Here is a 14,041-nt window from a genome sequence, read left to right on the forward strand (position 1 = left end):
TTTGTTATTTTTGTTGGTAAGACTGCAATCTATTTCGGTCTCTATCCGGACTACCCAACAATCAGTTAGTGCTGGATGTTCTGCTAAGCTTTTGATGGAAAGCTCAATGAGAATGTAGAAATAACTGAAATAAAGGATATCCTAGCTAAACTTAAAGCAAATAAAGAAAAACACAACCCAGAATCACATAGTTTTTCATCGACACATTCGTTTCTTTATCGAATAAATTACATTACACTACGAGGTTTTGGTTCAGAAGAGAACAAAAATAAAGGAAAAATGACTTAGAAGAGCGATCGCAGCACCGCTGCCACCAGCAGCATCACCATCGACGCACCGAGCGCACTGGCCGACGACGCGATCTCGAACACGACCGCATCGTACCGACCAAGCACGACATGGAACACCTCCGTCACCTCGTCGCCCTCCTTCATGCGAGCGTCGAGCGACGTAAGCGCCACCCGGGCCGTGTCAATGTCCTCGTGCAGCTCCTGCAGGTTCACATTCACATCGTTATCGTTCAGATTGACCACGACCGCATACGACTGCTCGCCCTCGAGCGTGCGCGTATAGCCAAACACATTGTTCAGCAGCACCTTCGACTCGAAATCACCGTGCATGAACGTGTGCTCCTTGCGCAGCTTGATCAGCCGCTGGTACAGCTTGAACATACTGTTGCTCGCCGCCTTCTGAGCGGCCAGATTCACCTCCCGATAGTTCGGATGTACCGGCAGCCACGTCTTCTGGGCGCTAGCTACGGTAAACCCAGCGTAAGCCGTCGCATCCCACTGGAACGGTGTGCGGACGGGGTCGCGCGTAAACTGCTGATACACGTCCGGGTTCGTGTTGGCGGCCTGCGGGTCCTGCGTCTCCTCGAACGTAATGTCCCGGTTGTCCTCCATACCGATCTCCTCACCATAGTACACGACCGCAATGCCGGGCAGTGTCATCTCCAGCACGGCCAGGCTCGAGGCAAGATCGCGCCCGTACCGCGAGGCAATGCGCGGACGATCGTGATTGCCCAGCACCCAGTTCGCCCGGGCGCCGGCCGGCATCGCGTTCAGCCACTCGTCAATCACCACCTTAAAGTCGTTGGCGCGCGAATCCTTCGACAGCCGGTTGATCATCGCGAAGTTGAACGGCATGTGAGCGCCCTTGCGGTTCGCATTGCCGTACCAGAGCATCGTCTGTTCGAGGTTTGCGTACGCTTCCGTCATCATCAGGCGCGTCACATTGTCTGCCGCCTTGTACTGGTCGAACACATCGCGCCAGTCGTAGATGAGATCGTAGCACTCGGGCAGGTTCTGCGTGTACTTGTGGTCGAGGTTTTCCCAGATCAGCTCACCCTTCGGATCGATCAGCTCCTCGTCGCGGAACTGGGGATCCTCGTACACGTGGTTGATCGCATCGATGCGGAACCCGTCGATGCCCTTGTCCAGCCAGAAGCGAACCATGTCCGCCATCTCCTGCTTCACCTTCGGGTTGCGGTAGTTCAGATCCGGCTGCTTCTTGTCGAACTGGTGCAGATAGTACTGCGTTTGTCCGGCGGGTTGCGTCCAGGCAGGCGTATGGAACACGGATTGCTAACGAAATCAGAAACGAAAGCATTAGTACATTGGAGCATGCTCAAGAACCTATCCAACTTACCCAATTGTTGGGCGTTCCACCGTTCACACCGTTGCGCCACACATAGTAATCCCGGTAGTCTCCCTCGTTGTTCAGCGACTTCACAAACCACTCGTGCTCGTCGCTCGTATGGTTCGGCACAAAGTCCAGAATCACCTTAATACCGAGCGTCTTTGCCTTCTGCACCATACGGTCCAAATCGGCCATAGTGCCAAAGATTGGATCCACATCGCGGAAGTCCGAAATATCGTACCCAAAGTCCGCCATCGGTGATTTAAACACCGGACTCAGCCACACCCCAGTCACACCAAGATCGGCCAAATGTTCCAGCTTTTCCGTAATGCCGGTAAGATCGCCCACACCGTCCCCATTGCTGTCCTTGAACGATCGCGGATAGATCTGGTAAAACACGCCCGACTCCCACCAGTCCAGCTCGGCGCTGTGGTCGTGCTGTCGGCCAGCCGTTGCCGACTTACCACTAACCGTGGCCAGCAGCGCAACGGCTGCCAGCACTAGTGCACTCACTGCAATACGCATCACTCACTCACTCGTTCTCTGCACACTCGTGCCGCTCGACACGCAATCAATGCCGTTCAGTTGTTGGGCAATCGTTTTATAGGCTCCAGCGCTGGTGCGAGGTGCCGTATCGAAATCGCGCTCGTGTGCGCTATCGAGCGAAGTGATAGGGACTGATAACCAATGGCCAATGGATGGGAGCGAGTCTTCTACGGCGAGATATGATAGCACAAAAGGGGTAAGGTGTTTCCCACCAAAAGAGAACCTAACAAAACAACAAAAACCTTTTTCTGCCAATATCTGGTAGCTTCCGTGCGCCGGGTTTTGATGGACAACGATGGTCGGGCTATCGATATTTCGTTCATTCGTTCGCATTGAAGAGCACTTGAAGTGCACCAAACCAAGCTTACCTTGAGTCATCGTATCATCGGCATACGAGGGATGGATTTCGGAAACGGCCAATAAATAAACGTTATCAAAATCCGGTCTTCTCGCTCTCTCTCTCTCTTTCTGTATTGATTAGATCAGTTGCATGTGATTCGTACGGCATTGCTAGCGTCATTTGTAGCGTGTGATGAATTTGGCAAGTTCTTTGTCTATTTTTGTGGTGAATTTAATCTTACTTACTTCACTTCAATCGCACCCAATTCAAGCATACCAACCCAGCAATAGCTGCCACCATTAAGCTTTTCAATGCTCGTCTCCAAGCCATACCACACGAAAGCTCCAAAATTACTGTTTCATAACCATCAAGCGCCACGTTGCCGATGTCTTGCAAAGATTCGCCTACTGTGTGCGCTCCCTCGAGCGACGTAAACGCTACGCTCGCTCGTCTCGCGTGCTTGTGCACCCGGCTAACATTGAACGTCACAGCGTGCGAGTTCAGGTTCAGCACCGTCACATACTCCTTCTCCCCGAGCAGCGAACGCAGCACCGCAAACACATTGTCCGGCAGGACGAACGACTGGTACGAACCGTAGCGCAGTGTGACGGATTGTTGATGCCATGCTATTAGCTGCCGGTACAGTTGGTACATTGACCGGTTGGATGACTTTTCCTGGGCCAAATTTCGCACACCATAGTTACCGTGCACCGGCAGCCATGGATCCGTTTTCTTTGGTGTCTTAGAAAATCCTGCCCACTCGTTGCTGCCATCCCACTGGAACGGTGTTCTGGCCGGGTCACGGGAATACTGCTGATACACCGTGCCGTTCGTGTTGAGGCCGAACGGATCTTGCGTCTGCTTCCAGCTGATGGCTTCATTGTCTTCCATGCCGATCTCTTCCCCCTGGAAAGTAGTTCCTTAATTAGGCTACCACTTCTTGAACTACGCACCCCCACACACACTTCAATAACCACCTACATAGTACACGAAAATCGTCCCCGGCAGGGTGAAGCAAAGCATCGCCAGTCCGGCTGCCCGCTCCCGGCCAAAGCGCGACGCAACGCGACGATAGTCCTGATTGCCCAGCACCCAGTTAGCGACACCGTTCGGGGGCAACCCGTTCAGCCACCCGTCGATTACCCGCTGGTACTGTTCCGCCCGCGAGTTGGGCGTAATTTCCCGCAGCAGACCAAAGTTTTGAGCGATGTGTGCACCGGACCGGTCCCCGATGCCGAACCACTTGAGCGTACCGTCGAGGCTACCGGTATAGGCGGACGTTATCATAAGCTTGGTGTGGTCTTTGCCACTCTCCGCCTCCGCCCGCGTGTACTCATCGAACAGTGTGCGCCAATCGAACGTAAGGATGTAGTTGTCGAGCTGCAAGTGGGGAAAAACGTTATTAGACGAACGAAATCCGCATCCAACAACGCGCCCAATTACGCACCAAATCTCTTGTGTGTAGGTGATTCATGTTTTCGTAGCTGAGTGAACCTTTCTGATCTATTAATGGTTCATCGCGGAGCTGCGCATCCTCGTACAGATGGTTGACCTGCATCAGCCGCAGCCCATCGACACCCCGATCCAGCCAGAACCGCATAACATCTTCCATCTCTTGCCGCACCTTCGCGTTGCGGTAGTTCAGATCCGGCTCGGTCGTGTCGAACTGATGCAGATAGTACTCGGAACCGCGCACATTCCTGCTCCAAGCCGCCCGATGGTACAGTGATTGCTGTCGACCGTAAACCGAAGCGTTGCAACATACAACACTCACGCACCGTCAAACCGTCGCCCACTGCTACTTACCCAATTGTTTGGCACGCCGTCTTCCTTACCATCGTCCTGTTCCTTCTCCTCGTCAACGCCACCGCGCAGGATATAATAATCCCGATAAGGTTCGCTCTTCCGCACACTCTTCTGGAACCACTCGTGCTGTTCGCTCGTATGATTGGGGATAAAGTCGAGCACCACCTTCAGGCCGGCGGCATGAGCCCGCTCCAGCAGCTCCTCCAGCACGCCCATCGAACCGTACAGCGGATCAATGTCACGGTAGTCCGAAACGTCGTACCCACCGTCACGCATCGGTGAGCGAAACACCGGTCCCAGGCAAATGCCCGTCACGCCCAGCTCGATCAGATGATCGAACCGTGCCAGCAGCCCACGCAGATCGCCACTTCCATCGCCGTCGCTGTCGTGAAACGAGCGGGGCAACAGCTGATACAGGACGGCCGATTCCCACCAACCGGCGTGAACAAGTACGTCCTGTCGTGGGAGATGCACGGTCGTTCCGCTGTCCGTCCTTACCTGGCAGCGTGCCGGGACGGCTACCGTGCCGACCAGCACTAGCACGAGCAGTGCGAGCTTCATGTGCGTGCCAGACGGGAAGCTTTACTTTCACCTGCTGTAGGGAAATTGTACCTTTATTCTCCCGGGAATCGGGCATGCTATTTATACAACCACATTTCCCTTTTGGGGGGGGGGGGGGGGGGGGGAGGGATGGTTTCGCGGTGGACGTCAAATAGTTGGAAACGTGCCAAAAGCTTATCGCCAAATTGGATGCTCTGTGACAGGTACACGTCCAATAATGTTTCGCCCGTTTTCGTGATTCCGTTCCAGAGTTGAAAACGATGGAGGTGATGGTTCGATGTGATGGGTGATTAATACTAAAGGACGGATTAGATGTTCTATCCTCTTTGGGAGAGGTAGAAGAAGAAGAAACTTGCTTCATTTAATTATTGAATTATAAATTAGCACACGCCGAGCTCTCGTGGGCTGATTGATTCGATGTCTCATTAGGTAGCGTTATGGCACGATGGCCGTCCAGAACTTGTTATAAGAAACAAGACTTCGTTGTTCGTCGAAATAGAGCTTTTTTCTATTCATCAGCACCTTTAGCCACTTTTTCTGGTGAAGCATCTACTGCTCAGAAGCAACCAACGTCGATTGATAGGTGACAGCTCCGGATAACAAACGTTCATCTCCACCGATTCTTCCTAGTTCTACCAAGTACATTTCCACCGCATGTTGCTGCATTTTATCATCAACTTCTCCGTAATAATCTTAAATCCAATCAAGAAAGAAAGGAAAGAATTTATACAAGGAAGAACTTTATGAATAACCGATCGTCCGCATCTTGCAAACAGAGCGTTTCTAACAGCGTTGGCTCCTGGATAAAGCTAGCCGTTTTGGACGTCTTTCAACACGATCTTACACTGACCTGTCCTCGTCAATTGTAATATTCCAATAAACCTTATTATTTCTTGCATTCATAGTGCTTATTAAAATCTCTATTCATATTGTATGTAAATATTGGATTGAATGGCGATCCTTGAGGTTCTGTATACGATTAATGTCAAAAACAATTCCTTTACTATATAAACTATTTAAAATAAATGATTCATTCTCAATTGGCATCTTTAAAAGCCTTTTAATTGAATCAATTGGGTAGTTAAAATTCCGATTTAATGCTCAATTTCCTTCGTTATCAGATTAAGCCCTAGCCCCCACCATATCTTATCGGACCGCCTTCATTGATTCACGTTCCCGGTGCCTGATTATTTCCCGTCACGTTCTCCAGCTTCGATCGGGTTTGGAGCGGAAGGGCACAACCTTGACATCCGCAACTGCAACAACAGGAACAACAAAACCACACCACAGTGCAAATTCACCAAACACCAACACCACCAGCTACATCCTGTAATCGCGAACGCACTAATTGTTGACAAGATGTTTTACAATCAAACACAGCTCGGTTTGCTTGCCCACATTCATTGATTGCCCACTTCGGTGCAAATTAGCGCAAGCCACTTCAAAATAGAAAAAAAGAGATAGAAGTATGGGAGGTCGGAGGGAACAGCGGTGTCTATAATCAATCAAAGCGATAAGACACGTTTCGGCATGACCTCTTATCGTGCGATAATTGAAGACACACTTCTGTTTCGGCACCAGTTTTGCGCACGAGTGGAGCCATTTCGCAACGACCAGGACAATGGTAATGCCACCCGACCAGCGGGGAACTTTCGCGAACCCGGTGGGGGCTAGCTTTTGTTTATTGAATAATCTTGGTGACATAATTCATCCTCAGGTCAGGGCTTGCGTGGCTGCCCCAGGGTGTGTAGCGGGGGATCAAATCAGTCATTGACTTTTGATTAATTAGACTTGTTTTGATAAAGCAATTACGCTAAAACGGTTTGTTTTGGCTTTGTCTTTGTCTTTTTTCTAGACACTTCAGCAATCTTCATACCCACAAATCACAGCACCACAAACACAAACTCTTCATTAAACAAGATTATCATTGAATAATAAGGTAGAATTGATCCTTACCCATCGATTAACGCAGCCTGATTAGGACAGAAGCACGAAACCTTACAGAATACACCCGAAAAAAAGCATTAAATTGAAAATATTTGGAATTTTACTACGATATTTTGCCTTCAAAGAAATTCATTTATTCACACTAATCACACTGCAGAAAGGTATAAATTCAACTAAATTATTGTGCAATTAACCAAACACACTCAACATCACACGCAAAACACTAACAAATACGCAAACACTACTCCTCGGGGCCTACTGCGCTGCGCTGTGAAGGAAAGAAATTAACCGTAATTTGAATTGTAAGACTTCTTCGCATGAAAGTGTGCCATGACGTCGTCCTTTTCCGTGTTTGAATCTCCCTCTCCCTAGTCCTGCCTGCGCCCGGCGCACGAAAGCAGTCCGTCCTTCCCGAACCATCGTTAATGCGCCGCTGTCCCTGGCGGCCGCTTGTGGATGTCATTATTTTTTTAAACTACCCTCGGCCAGTCCACTTGCCACGCTTTGCCATGGTGCCCGCAGCCCGTAGTAGCTGGAACCGAGCGCAATTATGATAGACGCAATTACTGCAGCGTCCTTTACCGCACTCCAGACGCTGGCTGCCGTTGGGTGCCGCTCCCCATCGAGGTTTCGCTGTGCTCTATGATGAGGTATGGCAATAGGAGGAGTGATAAAGATGGAGAAAGAAAGAGGGAGAGAGAGAGAAAGGAAAGAGAAATTTAAAACCAGCCCAACAAAACACGAATATGTAAAAACAAAATGGAAGGCAAGCGTAATCCCGCTGTGAAGTGGCAGGTTCTTCCACTCGCACAACAGAAATGAAGGAAAAGATAGCATTTTATTGTCCTTTTTCATAGTTCTAAACAACTCACAGAAACGACACACACACACACTGAGCAGCGGAATGAATGTGTGCACAAAGCAATGCTCCATAAAATGATGGATGATAAGGGCACGCGCTAGCAAAGTGACCCTGAACAGTGTGAACCCCGCTACCGAAATCCCCCAAACTCGGCATCATTTGCAAAGAAAGTGAAGCTTCACTTTTTAATTAAAGCACACCCTTTGCTTCGCCCTTCGAGTTGACCCCGTTGTGATCCACCGGATACCCATCCAGATGTGTCCTTTGCATACAACACGTGTTAGTGTCTCTGTCTCAGGTGTATGACCCTGAGTAAGTGGGCACCGAGACCGACGGTGTCTTGTTTCAACCGGCAAGCAAATTGGAAAACGGGCACCACCAGCATACACCATGCTCGGCGTGCTTGGTCACTGTGAAAAGAACAACGGTGTGGCGGGATTTCTCTTTTTTAAATAGCCAAGCAAGCACTTGAAACTTCCCTAGATTAACGAGAAGAAAGAAGAGATCCCTCGGTTCCGTCTAGTAGCGGGCAGGATCGGGGGGACAGTAATGAAAATGTCATGCTTTATATATTTTTCCAGCCCACTACGGGTCATGGCGTCGCTGCTCGTTTCTTGTATAGGATTTCTTCGGAGCTTTGTTCTAACGTTTTGAAAAAAAAATTCCGTGCCTAGCAACAGCTGCAGAATGAAATGGTCCAATTAATACGATCATTAATTTTTGTTGAGTGAGATTAATGAAGCACCGTGACGCGGTTCGAGCGTGCCTTACGGCATATGGAATAATTGGATGTAGTGTATGCGATTGGATTTTTCAAGATGCGGTACCGGTCAGCTGTGAGAAAAGTGATTTTGAGCTGTAAAATTAGCGAAACCATTTGATTAAGTCATCAGACGTTTGACATGCTGAACGATGTGTTGAAATGGCCATAACTATTCCTAATGGAAATAGTCATGATTGCTCGAATTAACACACACACTATGGATTTTGAACAACGTTACTTGACTGTCAATTGCTTTGGTTTTAATGTTTTACAAGGTTCAATGTTTTGAAATAAATAGTTAATTCGGCCTGGTTACAGGGATACGCAAATAAGTTTCAAAAATCCGCCAAAAACAATGGTCTCGAAACCCAATTAAAATTTGGCACTTATGACTTATACTCCGTAAGAGACCTAAATCCAAAACCAACCCCATACTGGTCCTGACATCAATACATCACCTTTTCTGGTTCAAGAAGTGTACATAACCTAATGACCTAATGACTTGTCCTGGAACCTATCATGAACCCATAACGGTACTGAAACTGATACAGGCCTTGGAACCTTTCATGAACCCATACCTGCAATGGACCGTAGCATAAACTCACACCTGCCCTAGAACCTATCCTGAATCCATATCGGTTCTAGTACCTATCTATAACCCATATTAATCCTGGAACCGATCATGAACCCATACCGATCCTGCAACCGATCATGAGCCTATACTGATCCAGAAATATTTCTCGATTTAGTATATTTTCTGGGTTCGGGTCTGGAACACTTACAATTCTAGTTGCTGTCGACAAACCATACCCGATGATAAATGGTTTAGGTGTTTCTTAAGCGAATAAGAAATAATTTAGGAACTCGGTGCAGGAATTAGTTTAGGAATTAGCGTAGGAAATTTATTAGAAATTGTATGTATTATGCATTAGAACTGTTATGCCAATTTTTTATATTCATTTTTCATTTCTTCTTCTTCTTCTTTGGCTCAACAACCGATGTCGGTCAAGGCCTGCCTGTACCCACTTGTGGGCTTGGCTTTCAGTGACTAATTGATTCCCCCCCCATAGCAGGATAGTCAATCCTACGTATGGCGGCACGGTCTATTTGGGGATTGAACCCATGACGGGCATGTTGTTAAGTACGAGTTGACGACTGTACTACGAGACCGGCTATTTTTCATTTATGTTTTTTTTTTTTTAATTTATGACAACTATAAGAGGCAGATGACAACATTTGTAACTCCGTCAAAGATATGATCAAGTAATAACACAGTAATACTTAGTTCAAATTACTTTTTTAAAGTTCTTAACATTCAACATTACATATAATATAAGACACGATGCAGAAAAGGTTTCCTCTAACTAACCAAATAATGCAACTGTTTACAATAAAAATCTTGTTTTAATTATCACTTATGCCTACCATTTGCATTCAACTAACACAATAATAAGCTAGTATTTATATTTTAAATATTACATTCCATTACGTGACTGTTCGGATTTGTCCAATTTCGACTAAATAACTGCGTTTTACCTGTAGTGCATGAGAACCTCTCTAAAACATAACCATCCCACAGCACTATGAACTTTTAATTTCCTAATGGTACATGCAGGCCTGCTCGCAGCACTTACCAACGCAAACCAAACCAAACCAACACATAAAGCTTTCTATCTGAACCATTGCAAAGGTCAACATAAACTCATAATTTTAAACTCAATTTTTGCTATTGAAAAGTCACGAACGAGTTGCCCCTTGAGCGTAAAGGAAAAAGCAGACCAGCATAGAGAGAGAGAGAGGCAGAGAGAGGCAGAGAGAGGCAGAGAGGAGAAACATGGTTTGAATCGGAAACTTTTCTAATTCTAACACTGTTACTGTTTTGTTTAGCCAAAATGTGCACCTTTATGCTCTCGCCAACACTGGCACTGGGTTGTGTGTATGTGTATGTGTGTGTATACAGTTTTGTTTTTATTTTTCAAACAAATTCAATAAAACTTTGCTACCTGCAGGGTACAATGTAATCAACCGAACACGGCAACCGGCTGCGTGGAAATTTAATTAGGAGTGTGTGATTTTTAAATGTAATCGCAAAACTTCATTAGCCGAAGGGCCAAACCATTTTAACCACGTATGGCTGAGCACAACGTACAAAAATAACAAGGTGTACATTACTTCGATGTCTGTGTATTTCATGTTCGCTTTACGTTCACTCTGTAACGGACAACATAGTAACATTACGCGGCAGCTAATCTATGATTTACCTGGACATCAGTGGCACGCTTCGTAAGACCAGTCCATCGTATCCTCCCACGATCAGCTTATCCGCTTGCACGATATCTCTAAGCAAATGAAAAGAATCGAAACAGAAAACACATTCAGAATGTTTAAATATTGAACTCCCCATTCACTTCCAAACGGCGCCCTTGCTACTTACCCCACCCGATAGCATGACGCAGAACCACTCGAAGCGACCGTAAGCTCGGCCGAAAGCTTCGGAAACACCGCCACCAAATCCACCGTACGCTCACCCGCAACCAAATTGATCACCACCACGAACGTGTCAGCCTCCGCCAGCTCACGCACGTACACCACAACACTGCTCGAGTACGGCACGAGCTGAATCGAACCCTTCCGGAACGTTTCGTGAGCACGCAGCGCCACCAGCGCCTGGTATGTTTTGTAATGGCTCCGCTCAGCAAGCCGCTGTGCAGCCAAATTCAACTCGCGATAGTTCGGATGCACCGGCAACCAAGTCGTTGGGCCGCTCGAGAAGCCCGCATTCGCCGTACCGTCCCACTGGAACGGCGTTCTTTCCGGATCGCGTGAAAACACGATGAATGCATCACTGGCACCGGTGACGGAATCGCCACCACCACTGCTGATCGCATCCGGATTGTCCACCATGCCAATTTCCTCCCCATAGTACGTGACGGCGATGCCCGGCAGCGTCAGGAGCAGCGTATGGATCGCATCGATCCGCTCCGCCCCGTACCGAGTGCCGACGCGCGGCTGATCGTGATTGCCCAGCACCCAGTTGGCGGTGGCCCCCACCCGCGGCATGTACGTGAGCCACTTCTGTATCGTGTACACAAAGTCCTGCGCACTCGAGTCACGGTTCAGGTCGGTGATGAGCAGAAAGTTGAAGGGCATGTGTGAACCCGCAGCGGCTCGCGGTTGACCGTCCGGCTGGTCGCCGTCGTCCTCCTCCGCGTGGTAGTACTTCATGGTGAAGGTAATGTTGGCGTACGCTTCGGTCATTATGATGCGAGCGTCGCCTCCATGCTCGCGGCTCCAGTCGTCCAGCAGCGCTCGCCACTGGTACACCATATCGTAGTCTTCGAGCTAGAAGTAGTGCAAGAAACATGAGCTAAGTAAGCGATTTGCAAGCTTAAAGTTACCACCGCACTGTGGAATCGTGACTTGTTACAGGCAAGCACCCGATGCCCTACCAAATCCTTCGTGTAGATGTGGTGCGTAAAGCCGTAGGACAGTGGATCCCGGTCCGTGCCCGTTTCCGGCTCGTCCGGAAAGCCGTCCGCCTCGAACAGATGATTAACGGCATCGATGCGAAAGCCGGCCACACCCTTGCGCAGCCAGAACCGCAGCACCTCGCGCATCTCCTCCACCACGGCCGGGTTGCGAAAGTTCAGATCCGGCTGCTGGGCGGTAAACTGATGCAAATAGTACTGACCGCGGTCCGGATGCAGCGTCCAGGCGGAACCGTAGAATACCGATTGCTGGAGTGGTTGGGTTAGAGAAAGGGACAGGAGAGTTTTTCTCGGTTCTTTGGAGTGTAGAGCAAACAGACAAACTTACCCAATTGTTCGGTGGTAAACGGGCCGTCCCATTACCGTTCGGGTCGACGCGCCCATCCTGCCACACGTAGTAATCGGTGTACGGGTGTTCGCGCGCCACCGACCGCCGGAACCATTCGCACTGGTCGCTCGTGTGATTGGGCACAAAGTCCAGGATGATCTTGATGCCGAGCCGCTCCGCTTCCGCCAGCAGCGCCTCAAAGTCCTCCATCGTCCCGTACTCCGGCTGGATGGCGGTATAGTCCGCAATGTCGTACCCGAAGTCAACCATCGGCGATCGGAAGATGGGCGATAGCCAGGTCGCACCAATGCCGGCATCCTTCAGATGCTCCAACCGGCTCGTTATGCCGCGCAGATCGCCCACCCCGTCCCCGTTCGAGTCCATGAACGAGCGCGGGTAGATCTGATAGAACACCGTCCTTTGCCACCAGTCGTCGTTGGAGGGCGGTGTCGCGTTGGTGGTTTGACTTATTGCTAGCAGTAGCATAATGGGAAGCCACTGCCACCACCATGATGCACCGCAGATTGGCTGCCGCTGTTGGTTCACCATTTGGCACTAGCGGCGATGTAAGTCACGTACCTTGCGAATGATTTATGCAAATGCCGGAATCAACTATCACCTTTCCCTTGTTTGAATGGGTTTGATTTTTATCCGGTGTGGGTTGAAACGGTGCTGTGAACCGAGCGAAGCGAGCAGAGATTTTGAATAAATTTAATCACACGCCATACCGTTTACCATACGTGTAGTTTGTGTGTGTGTGTTTGAGTGAAAGCTGCACCCTGCAGTTTCGGTCGTGGTGGTTCAGCTAGTGAGGAAGAGAGTGAAAGAAATAGGGAGAAATGAGATTGTGTACACTTGCACTTCGGTTTGGCATTGTATTGTGTGTTTGCGTTGTTTGTTTCGTTACGATCGATAGATCACACCCGGGTCGACTGCACACCTACTGATAGAGCAGCAGGAATGCAGGCCACCAACACGTACATGCACGTATCAAAATAAACAAAATACTATCTACGGCATGGGAAGATGGGGCAGTGCGGACATGCCAAAGAAGAAATTTAAAATCAATAAAATACAAACATTTCTAAATTAGTGGATTAAAGTTTAATATTCAGCTTTAGACAAGGTTTACGAAGCCCGTCAATTCGACGGAATTTAAACTTTAAACTGAAATACGACAATAAACCTTTGATTTAATCGCGGTATTACTATCTATGAGAAACCCGTAAAATTGACGGATGGGTTGACTGCGTCTAGTATATTTAGTTTAATTGTACCATTTTTCCTTCTTCTATTTGGCGTAACGTCCTACGCGGACATGCAGGCCTATACAGGCTTTCGAGACTTTATTCATTACCACGCAAGCCGGATAGTCAATCCTTGCTACGAGGGGACGGTGCATTCTAGGATTGAGCTCATGACGGGCATGTTATTGAGTCTTTCGAGTTGACGACTGTACCACGGGACCGCCCCGATTAGGAAACTACAACAGTTAATATAGGAGTGAAAAAGAATTTCAATCATGAAAATCATTAAAAAAAATCTTGATAAGTGATATAACAAAAGTTACCTCAAACAGAATAGACGCCCGTAAACGTAGTGCTATTGATCGAGTTAAAGTGAACGAAAATTTCTATTATTTCTTGAATTAATGCATTAATTAATTATTTGGATTAATTCATAATTGATTTAAAATATTTCTGTTATCTCATTGTTATCTATTGTGCCACAACTGCCCCGTAATCTCATAATTATGTTCAGT

General features: G+C 48.2%; 4 protein-coding genes across 22 annotated transcripts in view; 1 reads left to right on the forward strand and 3 right to left on the reverse strand.

The window, feature by feature from the left end:
- LOC1279930 (dual specificity calcium/calmodulin-dependent 3',5'-cyclic nucleotide phosphodiesterase 1) overlaps positions 1-14,041 on the forward strand; it is a 275,103-nt gene that overhangs the window by 201,181 nt on the left and 59,881 nt on the right. The gene's annotated exons all lie outside the window — the stretch shown is intronic.
- LOC5668267 (alpha-glucosidase) lies at positions 189-2,227 on the reverse strand. The gene is made up of 2 exons (XM_001689150.2): positions 1,648-2,227; positions 189-1,583 (listed from the first exon to the last, which is right to left on the reverse strand). The coding sequence occupies exons 1-2, from the start codon at positions 2,161-2,163 to the stop codon at positions 285-287; spliced, it is 1,815 nt and encodes a 604-aa protein (XP_001689202.2). The 5' UTR covers positions 2,164-2,227; the 3' UTR covers positions 189-284.
- On the reverse strand, positions 2,631-5,005 carry LOC5668268 (maltase 2). The gene is made up of 4 exons (XM_061654117.1): positions 4,331-5,005; positions 3,972-4,256; positions 3,506-3,904; positions 2,631-3,430 (listed from the first exon to the last, which is right to left on the reverse strand). The coding sequence occupies exons 1-4, from the start codon at positions 4,889-4,891 to the stop codon at positions 2,771-2,773; spliced, it is 1,905 nt and encodes a 634-aa protein (XP_061510101.1). The 5' UTR covers positions 4,892-5,005; the 3' UTR covers positions 2,631-2,770.
- LOC1279928 (maltase 2) overlaps positions 6,950-14,041 on the reverse strand; it is a 53,203-nt gene continuing 46,111 nt past the window's right edge. Inside the window, exons 2-6 of one of the 2 annotated variants that reach the window (XM_061654112.1) lie at positions 12,280-13,084; positions 11,913-12,200; positions 10,898-11,805; positions 10,725-10,802; positions 6,950-7,478 (exon numbers count right to left, since the gene is read on the reverse strand). In XM_061654112.1, the coding sequence (XP_061510096.1) occupies positions 7,301-7,478; positions 10,725-10,802; positions 10,898-11,805; positions 11,913-12,200; positions 12,280-12,828 (2,001 nt within the window). In that variant the 5' untranslated portion in view covers positions 12,829-13,084 and the 3' untranslated portion in view covers positions 6,950-7,300. Of the gene's footprint in view, positions 7,479-10,724; positions 10,803-10,897; positions 11,806-11,912; positions 12,201-12,279; positions 13,237-14,041 lie in introns of those variants that run through there. The other variant, XM_061654111.1, reaches the window with a different exon arrangement.

The sequence above is a fragment of the Anopheles gambiae genome, chromosome 3, assembly GCF_943734735.2.
Source record: "Anopheles gambiae chromosome 3, idAnoGambNW_F1_1, whole genome shotgun sequence".
Lineage (NCBI taxonomy): Eukaryota > Metazoa > Arthropoda > Insecta > Diptera > Culicidae > Anopheles > Anopheles gambiae.